Here is a 14,123-nt window from a genome sequence, read left to right on the forward strand (position 1 = left end):
AAAGTATGAGTTGCAATTTTAGAGACAGTAACGCCATGGGAGTGCATGGAAGAAACAGCTAGCCAGTCTGAGGGATTGGATTAGGTCAGAAAAGAATTTCTGGTATAAATGATACGTAAGCCGAAACTTAAAAGGTGAACAAATGTTAACCAGGCAATGAAGATGGCTAAGAGTATTTCTGGAAGAGGGGAGAGATGGTAAAAGAATTATGCTACGGATGCTTATGATACGGTTCAACATGGATGTGCTTGGTGTGTGAGGTGAGTGACAAAAAAGGAGACTAAACAGATAGGAAGGGTGTTGTGAGCCATCTCTGAGCTCTTAAGAGCATCAGAAAAGCCATTGAAGTGTTATAAATTAGGATTCAAAGGATCACAGAAACTCATCCAGGTACTTGGGCTTCTTTTTGAGAAAGACCTGGGGGAAAGGATAGAGGTAAGCAAGTCAGACAGTTTCAGTAAGCCAAGTGAGTAGCTAGGATGACTTGAAATCGGACAGGAGTGGGGCCGTTGGGAAAAGAGAAAAGTCTAAAAATGATTAGAAAGTAGGTTAAACAAGATTTGATTTTTGACCAAACGTGGGAATGAAGGACAGAAAAGAGTCAAAGGAGACTCTGAAGTTTCTGGCGTGGGCAGTGGGGAACACATAGGAAGAAGCTGGTTGGAGAAAAGGTGAGGATGATGGAGTTCAGTTTGGGATACACTGAGCTTAAAATGCCCAGAAGCCAGTAAAGTTGCAGTGTCCACTAGGCAGGTATGCACACAGGTAGGAGGCTTCACAGAGAAATCGGGCACGAAGATTTGAGACTTACAACCATGGAGTTGATAAAAATCACCAGGAGTGCCTGTGCAGAGCAAGCAGAGAAGATGGCCTCGGTAGGACTAAACCGTGAGGAAATGATTCATATTTAAAGGGCAAGCATGAGAAGAGGACCTTTAAAAAATATCTGAAAGGAAAAGAGGTTAGGATTATGGAAATCGATGGAAGAAAGTGTTTCAAGAAAGCAATGGTCAACAAGTGGTGAAAAGTCCCCAGCAGGTCTGTCAAAAGAAATTTGCCACTCACCTTGACAGTAGTGGTTTCAGTAGGGAAGAAAGCTGGATTGCAGTGGGATACCAGGGAATGGGGATTAAAATACATAACTGTTAAAAGACGCTTAGTTGAACAGGAAGAGAGATAGGGGGATAGCTGGAAGGGAGTGTGCCGTTAGCAATTTTTTTAACTTTTAATGGAGGAGATGCTCAAACATGCTTCATACTTACACAAAACAATCAGTAGAAAGTGAGTGGTGGAAGACACCAGTGTAATTGAAGAAAAATGTTCAAATCTTTATATTCTGAAATATATGTGATTTTCTAACGTGGGTAAAATCAAACATCGGGAAATCATGCTAAGTATGACAACAGTATTCTATTTTCAAGCAGTTTCCATTATCTGTCAAACATTGTAGAACATTTAAGTTAGGCATGAAATTTATTTTGGCTCATAATGTCCTTAATAGAAACTTTGTTTGGATTTCATTGTTGACAAGATGTTTGAAATTGGACATTTTGGAGCATAGCCATCCATTTGTTACGCATTTCGTGGTGAAAGTGTTCAACTTTCTGAGGAAAGGTATTGAGGATTATGTTAAACAGCTAGAGGCGGCAAAGCAAATTTCTTGTTCTGGGTCAAGTAAAGAAGTCTGTGGTATCAACTAGTTAGATATGTTACACTAATGAGAGCAAAATTAGCCTTGACCCATTTCTGGCAGGTCTAGAAAAACATGAGATATAATTTCTACCACACACAAAGTGTTGCATCAGAATAACATAGGGTATCACTGTTGAGCCTAGAAAGGGCCAGGCTTATGCTGTACTTGGACAGACCCTGCCTCCCAATGGGACCAGAAACCTCAATGACTCTCCAGGTTGAATCAATTCAGAGATTTTGGAACTATGTGGAGATTCAGACTGGAAAGTCAGTGGCCACCATTGATGATCTCAAGAGGTGACAAATTCCACCAGGATATGCGGTTGGTGAAGACTTTCCATGTGAGCAAACACAAATCAGCTCTGATACAAGGTGCATAAAAATCACAGAGAGCTCTTATGAGGATCATTGGAAAAGAAAAGAGAGACGAATGTCACTCTCATTTCGTCCACATTTTCTTTTCTCTTCCTATAGATAAATTTGCGAGAATCATTCCAGAAAAGAAAATGAAAATGGTTGCTAGTCCAATAATGGAAACTGTTGTGATTAAGTTTTTGGAAAGTTTGAAATGGAAAGAGAGTTTAGTGCAGATAGGGTAAACAAATCAGCCCACCACCTGTTTTTGTTAATAAAGTTTTATTAGAACACAGCTTCACCCATTTGTGTCTGTCTTGACTACGGCTGGGGCACACTTTAGTAGTTGTAACAAAGACTTTATGGACTTCAAAGATAAAAATATTTTCTATTTGGCTCTTTAGAAAAAAATTTGCCAGCCCTCTAGTCCAGTGAATCAGTTTAGTTTTTCAAAACTTTCTTTCTGTACGTTCCTCTTTTTCCCTGCCTATGAAAATATGCTGAAGCAAATAGTAAGTGCAAACGATTTAATTTATAATTGTGTATATGAGACTAAAGACATAACTACTTCTCAATCAGACTTCTCTGATTTCAGTGGAAATGGATGGGGAGCAATAGGAGAAAGTGAGTGTGTAAAGATAAAGAGTGATAGGAAAATAGGGAAGAAAGCATTGATTCATAAGGTCAAATGCACTTCCAAAGAAAATATCTTCAATTTTCATATCCTTTCAATCCTTCGTCAGATAACTCATAGACTTGGCGTTTAAGAGGCTTAAAAACAATCAGATCAAATGGGTCTCATTCTTCTTGGTTGTCTTGCCCTCACCAAGTGGTAATTTCTTTATAAGGAAGGAAACAAATTTAGAGGAAGAAAACATGGTGTGTATTGAAGTGGCTTTTTTTCTACTTGGTAGGAGTGACATTAAGTCAAAAGTCTCCAAATAAAAGCTAGAATGCTATTTCCTATTATTTGCTCTGTCAAACTGGGGATCTCCTATGTCCATACTCTTCAGAAATTTTTTTTGTGGTAGATGATCGTAGAATTTGATAAATGAAGTTGGATTAATTTCTATTACTTGTTCTTAGGCAAAAATGATATCAAATGCTTAAAAAATACACTTTGCCCTAGTAATTCCTTTATTTCAAAATCATTCTAAATAAATTATTAAGGTTATAGGCAGCTACTTAAATATAGAATGTACAACAGAAGAAATCTTTACAGTAAGTAAACATGAAAAATATCTAAATGACCAATAATAAAGGATTTGGTTAAGTAAATTATGGTGTATACATTAAATGATCTACTTACAGCCACTGAATGATATTGTAGGTAAATGTTTTTTAACACAGAAAATGTTCATAATATCATCTAAGTGAAGGAAACAGGATACAACATGGTATGTACATTTTGGTACAATTTTTATTTAAAGCTATACTTTTACACCTATACCCCAGCTTTTTTTTTTTTTTTTTTTTTTTTTTTTTAGCAGTACGCGGGCCTCTCACTGCTGCGGCCTCTCCCGCTGCGGAGCACAGGCTCCGGACGCGCAGGCTCAGTGGCCATGGCCCACGGGCCCAGCCACTCCGCGGCATGTGGGATCCTCTGGGGCATGAACGGTCCCTCCGGGACCGGGGCACGAACCCGTGTCCCCTGCCTCGGCAGGCGGACTCTCAACCACTGAGCCACCAGGGAAACCCTACCCCAGCTTTTAAATGTTAAGTTTTATTTTTATTTATACCCCAGTTTTTAATTCTAAAGTGTATAATTTTTGTTATGGTCTAATTTAGACATATACACATCACATTTTTAATTGTGATTATTTTAACAATAAAATATAGATATTTTAAATGTTAAAAAACTGTATATTCTTGTTTTTCTTAAATTAATTTTTAAAATATAAGAATATTATTTTACATTTTGTAAAAGGCTAATACTGTCCAATAATTAAACGTAGAAATAAAATTACAGTATATTTTACTTTCACTTGGCTAATTTTTGTTCATTATTTAAGCTTTCACTTAAAATATTTGTGAAGTTACTTTAAAAGTTTCTGAAGTGAAGGTGTATTATGTTTGAATCAGACTTATTTGAGTAAAAAGCTAAGAAATAGACCTCCTTTTATCTTAGCAGTCCTCACTGAGACATGACCAAGGGCACAGAACTAGATGAACTTTGAAGTTCACTTCTAGTCTCATAATTCACTGAAAGTGCCTGAAGATGTGAACTCAGCTCCTAATTTACAGTACATCAGAGACTCTGCTTTTAGAAGTGTATGGATACTGGTATATGTAAAATATGGTGGTTAAAAAATTCAGTCCCACAAATCAAGCATCAGGATTAGAGGTGATCATTTGTCAAAAAACAGGTTAGTTTAGCTTAATAAGGCTGTCCTCCAGTTCTTGAGTTCACAGTGTTTTAGTAAAGAATTGGGGGTTCTCACATCACACCACAGTTGAGGTCTGGTCAGGAATCTAGGGTTTCCCTTGAAAGGATCTAATCCATGTTTATGTAACTATGATTTTTCTATAATTTGTTATCTGGTCACTTATTTGTTAGTTTAAATAGTCAAGATTTAAATTTTACTGCACTTGTAACTAAACAACTTGTAAAACAACTTGAATTTTTTTTCTAATCAGGTTTTCTGATTTTGGAGTCTGCCTGGTTGACTGAACATCGGATGAATGACTTGGGCTCCCCTGTCTTTGGTGAGCTGGACAGATGTGGTACTTGTGAAACGTTGTGGGGAAAGATCTCAATTTCATCCTTTCCACTTAAACCTAAACTCAAAAACATTTTATTTTCCCTAAAAGTATACATCGCAATTTACCTTGGAAAGTCTTGGAATACAATATTTTAGTTTCTCTGGGAATATAATTATCTGCAATGAGTTTTTACATATTGTAGGAAATTAATATTTCCCAAAGGATAGAGGGTAAACCCAGCTGCCATTTTGAGTCTTGGATGCATTGGAACATGTTTTCCTGCTGCTACTTCTGATAGAGCTGACCTGACTCCAAATAAATTGTCAGTAAAGGGAGCATTGACTTATACTGGCTTGATTTTACATATTCTCGTATATGAAATGAGTTTTTTTTGTTTTAACAAAAAGTAAGTCAAATGTCTGACTTGCTAGTTATATTTGAAAAACTTAGAAAGAAGAAATGTAGAATAAAGTGTCAGATTGGTTCCTAACAATATACTGGTATTCACTCATTCGATTACCAAATTTAATCAACATCGAAATTCCAAATCACTACCAATTTTTTGTTGTTGTTCATAAAGCCTTTCATTATTAGCCTTAAAGCCAAGGCAAAGATGAACATGACTAGGTATTTTGCTTGCTACTCTGGTCTTTTGCTACATACTGATGTGATAGAAATTGTCTTCCTGCCAGAAGGTTTTATGTTGCTTTATCAAAATCACTTATTTACTGCTGGGACTGGATTTTAAAGCTACATTTTCCTCTGACATTTGGGTGCTAAACTGAGCCACTATGTATATTTTTGAAATGTAAAAAGCTATATTCTGAAAGATTTTTTTGGTGTTCAACAAAAGTGCCTTGTTCATTGTTATTTAAAAGTATTATCCTCAATTACCTCAATTGTAATTAAACTTAGTATTAAATTAATTAGTATTCAACCTAATTAAACTCAAAAGCTTTTGCACAGCAAAGGAAACCATAAACAAAACAAAAGGACAACCCACAGAATGGGAGAAAATATTTGCAAACAATGTGACAAACAAGGAATTAGTCTCCAAAATTTACAAACAGCTCATGCAGCTCAATATCAAAAAAACAAACAACCCAATCAAAAAATGGGCAGAAAACCTAAAGAGATATTTTTCCAAAGAAGACATACAGGTGGCCAAGAGGCACATGAAAAGATGCTCAACATCGCTAATTATTAGAGAAATGCAAATCAAAACTGCAATGAGATATCACACCAGTCAGAAAGGCCATTAGCAAAAAATCTGCAAACAATAAATGCTGGAGAGGTTGTGGAGAAAAGGGAACCCTCCTACACTGTTGGTGGGAATGTAAATTGGTGCAGCCACTATGGAGAACAGTATGGAGGTTCCTTAAAAAACTAAAAATAGAGCTACCAGATGATCCAGCGATCCCACTACAGGGCATATATCCAGAGAAAACCATAATTCAAAAAGACACATGCACCCCAATATTCATTGCAGCACTATTTACAATAGTCAGGACATGGAAGCAACCTAAGTGTCCATCAACAGATGAATAGATAAAGAAGATGTGATATATGTATACATATATATGTGTACATATATATATGTATATATATATATGTGTATATATATATATATATAATGTAATATTACTCAGCCATTAAAAAGAATGAAATAATGCCATTTTCAGCAACATGGATGGACCTGGAGATTATCATATTAAGTGAAGTAAGTCAGACAGAGAAAGACAAATGTATGATATCGCTTATATGGGGAATCTAAAAAAAATGATGCAGTTGAACTTATTTACAAAACAGAAACAGATTCATAGACTTAGAGAAGAAACTTATGGTTACCAGTGGGGGATAAGTGGGGAGGAGGGATAGATTGGGACTGACATGTACACACTGCTCTATTTAAAATAAAATGCCTTCCCATGAAAAAAATAATGAAAGTATTTCACATTAGATGGTGAATAAACAAGGGCAATCATCTCCTTTCCTGAACCCAACTCTCAAGATGCCACAAAAGTGAGAGGGTGAAAATGTAATATGAAATCAAAGAGTATTCATCTGGGAAGGCATAGATGCCTTGTGTGTGAGTGAAATCGAAGCCTAGGACAGCAGAGGACCTGGCACCATGGATAATAGGATAAGATTGAGAGTCCAGGTCTTTTATGTCCTACCATCGCTCTGGAGGTGAATGGTTGCCTGTCTAACTGCTTACAAGGCAGGAAAGCCAGAGCCTGCTGGGCTAGGGAACTCAAGGCAGGCCAGTGGGACTCCAAGCAGGTCTTTATCATTCCTTCTCACATCTGTCATACTCCACGGGTGAGATTACAATTAAAGAAGAAAATTGTCCAATGGAAAAACAACAAAAATAAATAAAAAGAAGAAAATTGTGGAATCTTTGGAAAAGAGCAGGAATTGGGATAGGGGAGTGGACTGAATTAATAAGAAATGAATTCGTGACAAGGAAAATTAGTCCAGAACTCTCCCAGAAGGCATCCCGCATAGATAAAGAGGTGGAAAGTATATAAGGAGAGGTAAGTGATAGGGGGGTGGAAGTAGACATGTTAAGAGCCTTGAAGGGTCACAGAGGCTGAAAATGAATGGAGAGACATTAGCTTCTGCTCAGGATGTAGAAAGCTGGAAAGAGCATCACTCCTACCCTAACAACAAGAAAGACAAAACTGTACAAGTGATACGTGGTTTTTGAGTGCATCATAAAACTGAGACAGCAGGGTGACAAACTGGCCTGAAATCTAAGGAAAGGAAGGCACTTCCAGGGAAGTGGAGACGGAGCTAGAAATTTCTTTCAATACCAAGATCTTCACGTTAGCAAAGTAGGCAGCATTTCAGAAGCTAGTGTAGTACAGTGTGCTGTGGGGGGAGTGTGGATTAGTCACGAGTGGGATCCTTACAAAGCAACTTTCTAAATGTGTACTTTAACCTACTTTACAAATCCGAACGATCAGAATAATAACACTTATTTCCTAAATTTGTTGTGAGATTTATATGCGCCCATGTGTGTAGCATGTCTTATAGATGACGGTCATTTTCAGAATGATTTTTCATCTCTCCCTTAGCAACATGTTCTTGGTAACAGTATTTGTACTTTCTTATTATCTCTCATATCTGTTTCCTTATTTCTTCTTCTTCTTGTCACTTCCTTGGTTAATTTCTCATCTAGATTATTTCACTAATCTTGACAATTTTAGATAAGAAATTGTCTTCCTGACTACAAAGGCACCACACTCCCACATCTCCTATCTGTCCCACACACTGCAGGAAAAGCGATAGGAATAAAGGGCAATCCTGATTTTATTGCATGGCTCTTTTAAATCCCTCAGCTGTTTGCAAAGATTAAAGATGACACTCAGTGTTAGTAAGAATGCCAGAAAGTAGCATTCATCCATTACTAATGGGAATAAAAATTGTTATTTCTCCAGAAACAATTTGCCCTGTGAACCAGACACCTTTAAACAGTACTTGTTAGCCCAGCAGTGCCACTTACATGTACTTACTCTGAACGAAAACTAGAAAATTTGCTCTGGATTTCCAGCACAACTGCTTCTACAAGCAAACTTCTAAAAACCCTTCTCAACAATTGATCAATCTGTTAGAAGGAAAACAAGAGGAGAAAACAATAACGGAAAAAAGAAAACTATGTTTATTAGTGCCAAGAGAAGAAAACGGCAACTACATACCACAAAATCAAAGAAATCTCTGCAAAGTCTAGGGAAAATTGAATCAACCTGAAGGAACCAAAACTGAGAGAATTCATTGTTGTGGAAAATAAGTGGACAAGATATTTAGAAGCAGGGCTGTGGCATAAAATGTGTGTCAAGTCACATAATTATTTACCAATAGGATGTAAAGTAGATTTAATTTTCTTCTTTATGTTTTCCCCGTTTAAAAACATTTATTAATGAATGTGAACTAATTTGATAGCAAAAAAATCAATGAAAGTATTTCAGTGGGCCCTAAATACCCTTAATATAATGGGTAAATTGTTAACTTCTTCCTTTCATACTCCAGCTCTGCTGAAACATTTAGCTTTCCAAAATATTGTATGCTCTTTTTCTCTTCCACACCTTTGCAAGTGTTCTCCTTGCAACTGTCCAGGGAGTTCCTTGTAGTCATTTGTTACTCAGCTAAAATGTACCTCCTTCATGAAATATTCTGTGGTATCTCCAGGCAAGATGAGATTTCCACTTCGGTGATCGCATTGGACCCAGACCACACCTCAGCTGTGGTACTTACTTACGCAAGTGTGTTATGAGTGTGCATGTCTCTCTCCTGTACCATGAGAGCTCCAGGAATGCAGGGACGGTGCCACTTTAAACTTTATGTGGAATTTAATACACCTTTACTGAATCAACACACAGGAAATGGGCAGTAATACTTCATTTACTTCAGTCTCTTTCTTGGGTTTAGTGGGGACATTTCTCACAATATTGCCTAGAGGATGTGGTTGAGTAAAGAAGTATTTTTCTTGCATAGTGTTTTCTTTTATATTTATTGTTATATATTCATTTCTAATGAGAAAGTATTTAATTACTTTTTATTTTGTTCTGTGTTTATTTATTTTCTGTTTATTCTTCCAGAACAAGAAGATCATGTTTCTTATGTTTGACTTGCTTCACATACACAATAAGCTGTATGAACATGAGTTCGCTTAAATTATTTTGCAGTAGCATGAACATATTTTCATTCATCAGACATAAATGTCATTACAATTACTAATTGTGTTGCTCAGATGTAACAGGCTTTACGATGTGCTGTGCAGGGGTGGTGCATTTATACAGGCGCAAGAAAACAAACTCATTGCTTTCCTTTTTCTCTGTACGAATCTTCCAAGAAAAACTCTGAGCTGCCTTTTAGACTTTAGTAGATTCGATTTATGGAAATTAAAAATATGTTCCTATGCAAAATGTTTCATTAAAAGATTTTATGCCGATATCTAGTGAATTTTCAGCTTATTTAACCTAAAATAAACCACAAAGTTCTTTCCAGAACCTCAACTAAACCCAATCTTTGGAGAAGAAAAGAAAGGAAAACAGCTTTAATTTTAGGAGAGAAGTTAATTTTTTAAAAAATGATTAAAGGTTTTGACTTTATTATAACATTTTCATTTCTTTTTTAGCAACACCACTAAATTAGTCCTTTCCGTAATTTACATACTTTTTTTTTTTTTTCCTGGTACGCGGGCCTCTCACGGTTGTGGCCTCTCCCATTGCGGAGCACAGGCTCCGGTCGCGCAGACTCAGCGGCCATGGCTCACGGGCCCAGCCGCTCCGCGGCATGTGGGATCCTCCCGGACCTGGGCACGAACCTGCGTCCCCTGCATCGGCAGGCGGACTCTCAACCACTGCACCACCAGGGAAGCCCCCTAGACAAACACTTTTAATAGTCCTCCACCTCCTTGACAAATTAGAAGGGTCTAGATTTTCATAAAGTGGGGAGCCCTGTCAAAACACTTCTATGTTTGCATTTTTTTCCAGGTAAATGTCACAATACCCATAGGTCATACTTAATTTTGGATTCTTATCTAAAATTGCCTTGAAATAACTGGTAACATGGCAAAAGCTTTTCTCAAGGTATATAACATTTAACCTTCAAACTTTGGCTGAAAACTGAAACCAATGCGAGTTTTTTTTAAAAATAAATTTATTTATTTATTTATGGCTGCGTTGGGTCTTCGTTGCTGCACGCAGGCTTTCTCTAGCTGTGGCGAGCGGGGGCTACTCTTCATTGCGGTGCGTGGGCTTCTCATTGCGGTGGCTTCTCTTGTTGCGGAGCATGGGCTCTAGGCGCGTGGGTTCCGTAGTTGTGGCATGCAGGCTTAGTTGCTCTGTGGCATGTGGGATCCTCCCGGACCAGGGATCGATCCCGTGTCCCCTGCACTGGAAGGCGGGTTCTTAGCCACTGCGCCACCAGGGAAGTCCCCAGTGTGAGCTTTGATAGAATAAAAAGGAGAGAGAGGAAGAGGGGAAGGAGTGGAGGGGGAGAAAGGAAACACATTAAGTAGAGGACAATACCAGGTTGCTAAAATGTGATTTTTGCATTTGATTAAATCATATTTTATCAAAACCTACTTTTCCAGTTTTAGTTATGATTCACAGTGTTATCTATGAATCACCGGCATGACCACATGCACACACGCTATGGATTACAATCAATACAAATGACGCAGGTTGCATTTCGAGTCTTCAGAACTTCTGGTTTGGCAGTTTGCCAGCTTTTTCAGGTTCCGCATGAAGGAGAAACAAAATTTCTGCAAAAGCATTTCTTTCAAAAACATGGTCCAGACTTGCATAGAACCATGGAATTTGCTAGTCAGACTACTTAAGAAATGCAACTTTTTCTGTTTTGTGCAATTTTGCGTTTGTGCTAAAATGGTTTGCCTGTACAGAGTGTATTTTTCCCCATGTGTTCCCTGAAGCGATGAGTTAAATAAGACAAGCTGTGGGCATGTTATGGTCTGATCCTGTGACTCATGTGTTGGCAGTGGTCGTCTAAACAGAGCTACTGTGTCTGAAGGTGATGGGTAGCTAGTTAACTTCCTGACAGTTCAATACGAAAACCAACTTTAAAGACTTTCAAAACAAAGACTTAACAAGGATTTGATTTCTCAATCTTTGAATCTCGTTATGAGATTTTTTCATTGAAATAGAAAAAAGATCTAAACTTCAAAATCAAATATACAGTATTTGGGGTTTTTATTCCTCTGCCCCAGTCCATCCTTTTAATTTTTCAAAGTTAATTACTCTTATCTATTTCTGGATTTCCTACATTGTAGATTCCTCTAGGATATTAAAAGTCTATTTTCTTTTTTAATCACAGCTGTCCTATTGCCAGGATACATAAGAGTGCTTGTTTGTCCAGAGCCCTTATTTGAATTTTATCCACTATCCCCGTAATGTCGTATAACAGCTAACTGCTTTTTCCTAGCCTAAGATACCCAGAGTTATGAATTACACTTAGTTGTCATGTGTCTTAAGTGTCCTTTTATCTGGAATAACACCCATCAGTCTTCCTTTTTCTCTCGTAATGCTGGCAGTTTCAAAGAGCACCTATTATTTGTAGAACGGCCATCAATTTGAGTTCCCCTGAGGTTTCCTCTGATGAGATTCAGGTTATACACGTTGTATAAGCAAACAGATGTGACATTATATCCTTCTCAGGGCATCATATCAAGAGGCACTCGATGTCATTTGTTCCATTATTGGTGGTGTTGGCTGCAATCATATGGCTGTGATGGTTCTGCCAGGTTTCTCCACCGTCAAGTCACTATTTCCTCCTCGGCTAATGAATACATAATTTGAAAATAAATGTTTTAAGGCAATGTAAATATCCTTTATTCCCCAAACTTTCACCTACTCTAAGCATTCATCGATAGCTTCTGCTTAAATCAATTTTTATTATAATGGTTGCAAAATTTTTCTATCGTTCCTCCCACATTTACCAGTTGATATTCTAAAGGAGTAAGACTTCCTCCCCCACCTCCCATTTGTTTAGTTTTAATTAATTAATTAATATATATATGGATTCATGGACTCTTACTGAATTCAATGTATACACTGAATCTGTTACCATCAACATCAGGTTTCTTTCTTCAGCATTTTCTCACTTAAGGATACACGTTCTTTCTTTGGGGGCGCCTTTTTTGGTTTTTAGAAAAATAAAGGTCTAATTCACTCAAAATTCTTCAGTTTTTACAGAACCAACAGGGTGGAGTAGGGTAGGGAGAAGCGGGGCAGGCAGCCGGGAGCTGGGCTGGGAAAGGCCACACTTCTGCCTCCACCTGAGGCTGGCCCCCTGCCACATGGTTCTTCTGCCCGCCCTTCACCTCCGTGTCAACGAGCTGGTCTCCTGCAGCGACCATGGGCTTGGCCTTGCTCTCCTCCCCAGCTAGCCTCTCAAATATGTTGTCATAGAGCTTCTTCTCCCATTCGAGCTCCTTGTGGATCCGCTGCTGGGCCTTGGCAGCTCTGTGGTTGGGGTAGAACTGCAGGACCTTCTGGAAGTCAGCCCGTTCCAAGTCAAAGTCGTTCACCTCCAGGTGGGCCTCTCCCTGGTGGAAGAGGTCCTTCTCACGGTTGCTGTCCGGTTCCAGGGCCTTGTTACAATTTTCAGCGGCAGCAGAGAAGGCTTGCAGCTTCAGATGACACATGGCCAGGTTGAGGTGTGAGGCCAGCCAAAGGGCCTGTGTCTTCTGTGCGTCCTCATTAGAGAAAGCCGACTCAAATTCCAGCCAGGACACGATCTCGTACCGCAGCAGAGCTTGTTTGTACTTGCCTTCCTGGAAGTCCACGGTGCCCCGCTCCTTCACTGTGGTGCTCTGCTCCAGCTTCTCTGAACTCATCTCCTGGGACTCCTTGGCCTTCCCAAAACTCTTGAGTTATACTTCATACTTCAGCTCAGCATTTGGGGGGATCTGGAACTTTTCCTTCCCAACACTGCCAAAAGCATAGCTGGGCTTGAGATACACAATGGGATGTTCTCCTTTTTCCTTGTGCTGAATGACTTTCTCCACCCCACAAGGCAGATCCACACACTCGGCCTCGCCGACCTCCCGGCGGTAAAAGATCTGGTCTCTGGAGTACCTTCCAGTGCAATCTCCCCAATGGCGCCACTCCACCTGGAACACAAGCGTGGCCTTGGGAGGGATCTCAGGAGGGCTGCCCGCCGAACCGTAGGCGTATTCTGGCTTGCGGGGGATGTGGCACACTTCCCCCTCCTTCATGGTCGCTACAGCAATATCCCAAGCCTTGATGACTTCCCCTTTCCCCAGGTCGAAGGATAATCTGTCCTTGCGGTCCAGGAGTCGAACTTGCTGCCATCGAACAGCCAGCCCGTGTAGTGGACAGAGACTCGGTCCCCGATCATGGGCATCCCTGTGCCTGTGCCCTCTCGCTTGAGGACCTGAAGCAAGTCCTCATCCTGCTTGGGGCTGATGTCCACCCCCTCAAGGGACAGCGGCGCCGACTGAGCCCCACTCTCGGAAGCCTTTGTCCCCGAGGCGGTCTTCGCGCCGTTTCCCAGGCAGCGGGCGCAGGAGGCGGGTCTTAGGCGGTCCGGGGAGTGATTGGTCCCACCGCCGCGGAGGGGGCGGGGGGAAGAGGCTAGGAGGAGCCGGCCTGCGGCGAGGGACGCGGGTTGGGGAGAACTTTCTAGAGACGGCGGGTGGTTCGGGCTGTGGCGTTCGTTTCTGCGAAAGGTGGTTTCTCGTCCGTTCCTCCCGCTCTCCGCCTGGCCCCGCCCTGGTCCTGGGACCCTGGGAATCCCGGGACAGCCCTCGCCTCCGGCGCCGCGTCCCCAGCCCGTCTCCCCGGGAGTGGTTTTACCTCAATCTTATCTTTCTTGTGCATTTTTTT

General features: G+C 40.0%; 2 protein-coding genes across 15 annotated transcripts in view; one reads left to right on the forward strand and one right to left on the reverse strand.

Annotated features, from left to right (window-relative positions):
* CEP44 (centrosomal protein 44) overlaps positions 1-14,123 on the forward strand; it is a 142,982-nt gene that overhangs the window by 70,303 nt on the left and 58,556 nt on the right. For 9 of the 14 annotated variants that reach the window (XR_007478007.1, XR_007478008.1, XR_007478010.1 and 6 more), the window contains one exon: positions 4,684-4,752. Coding sequence is in view for 9 of the 14 variants with exons in the window: in XM_049711239.1 (XP_049567196.1) it covers positions 4,684-4,752 (69 nt within the window). In the remaining 5 variants the exon portion in view is untranslated. The other 5 variants (XR_007478012.1, XM_049711238.1, XM_033403610.2 and 2 more) reach the window with 3 other exon arrangements.
* On the reverse strand, positions 10,445-14,117 carry LOC101286729 (peptidyl-prolyl cis-trans isomerase FKBP4-like). Its single transcript, XM_033403538.2, is given in 3 exon segments — positions 10,445-13,572; positions 13,575-13,886; positions 13,928-14,117. Coding segments are annotated over 3 exon segments (1,620 nt in total). The 3' UTR covers positions 10,445-12,454.

This window comes from Orcinus orca, chromosome 6 (genome assembly GCF_937001465.1).
Source record: "Orcinus orca chromosome 6, mOrcOrc1.1, whole genome shotgun sequence".
NCBI classification, from domain to species: domain Eukaryota; kingdom Metazoa; phylum Chordata; class Mammalia; order Artiodactyla; family Delphinidae; genus Orcinus; species Orcinus orca.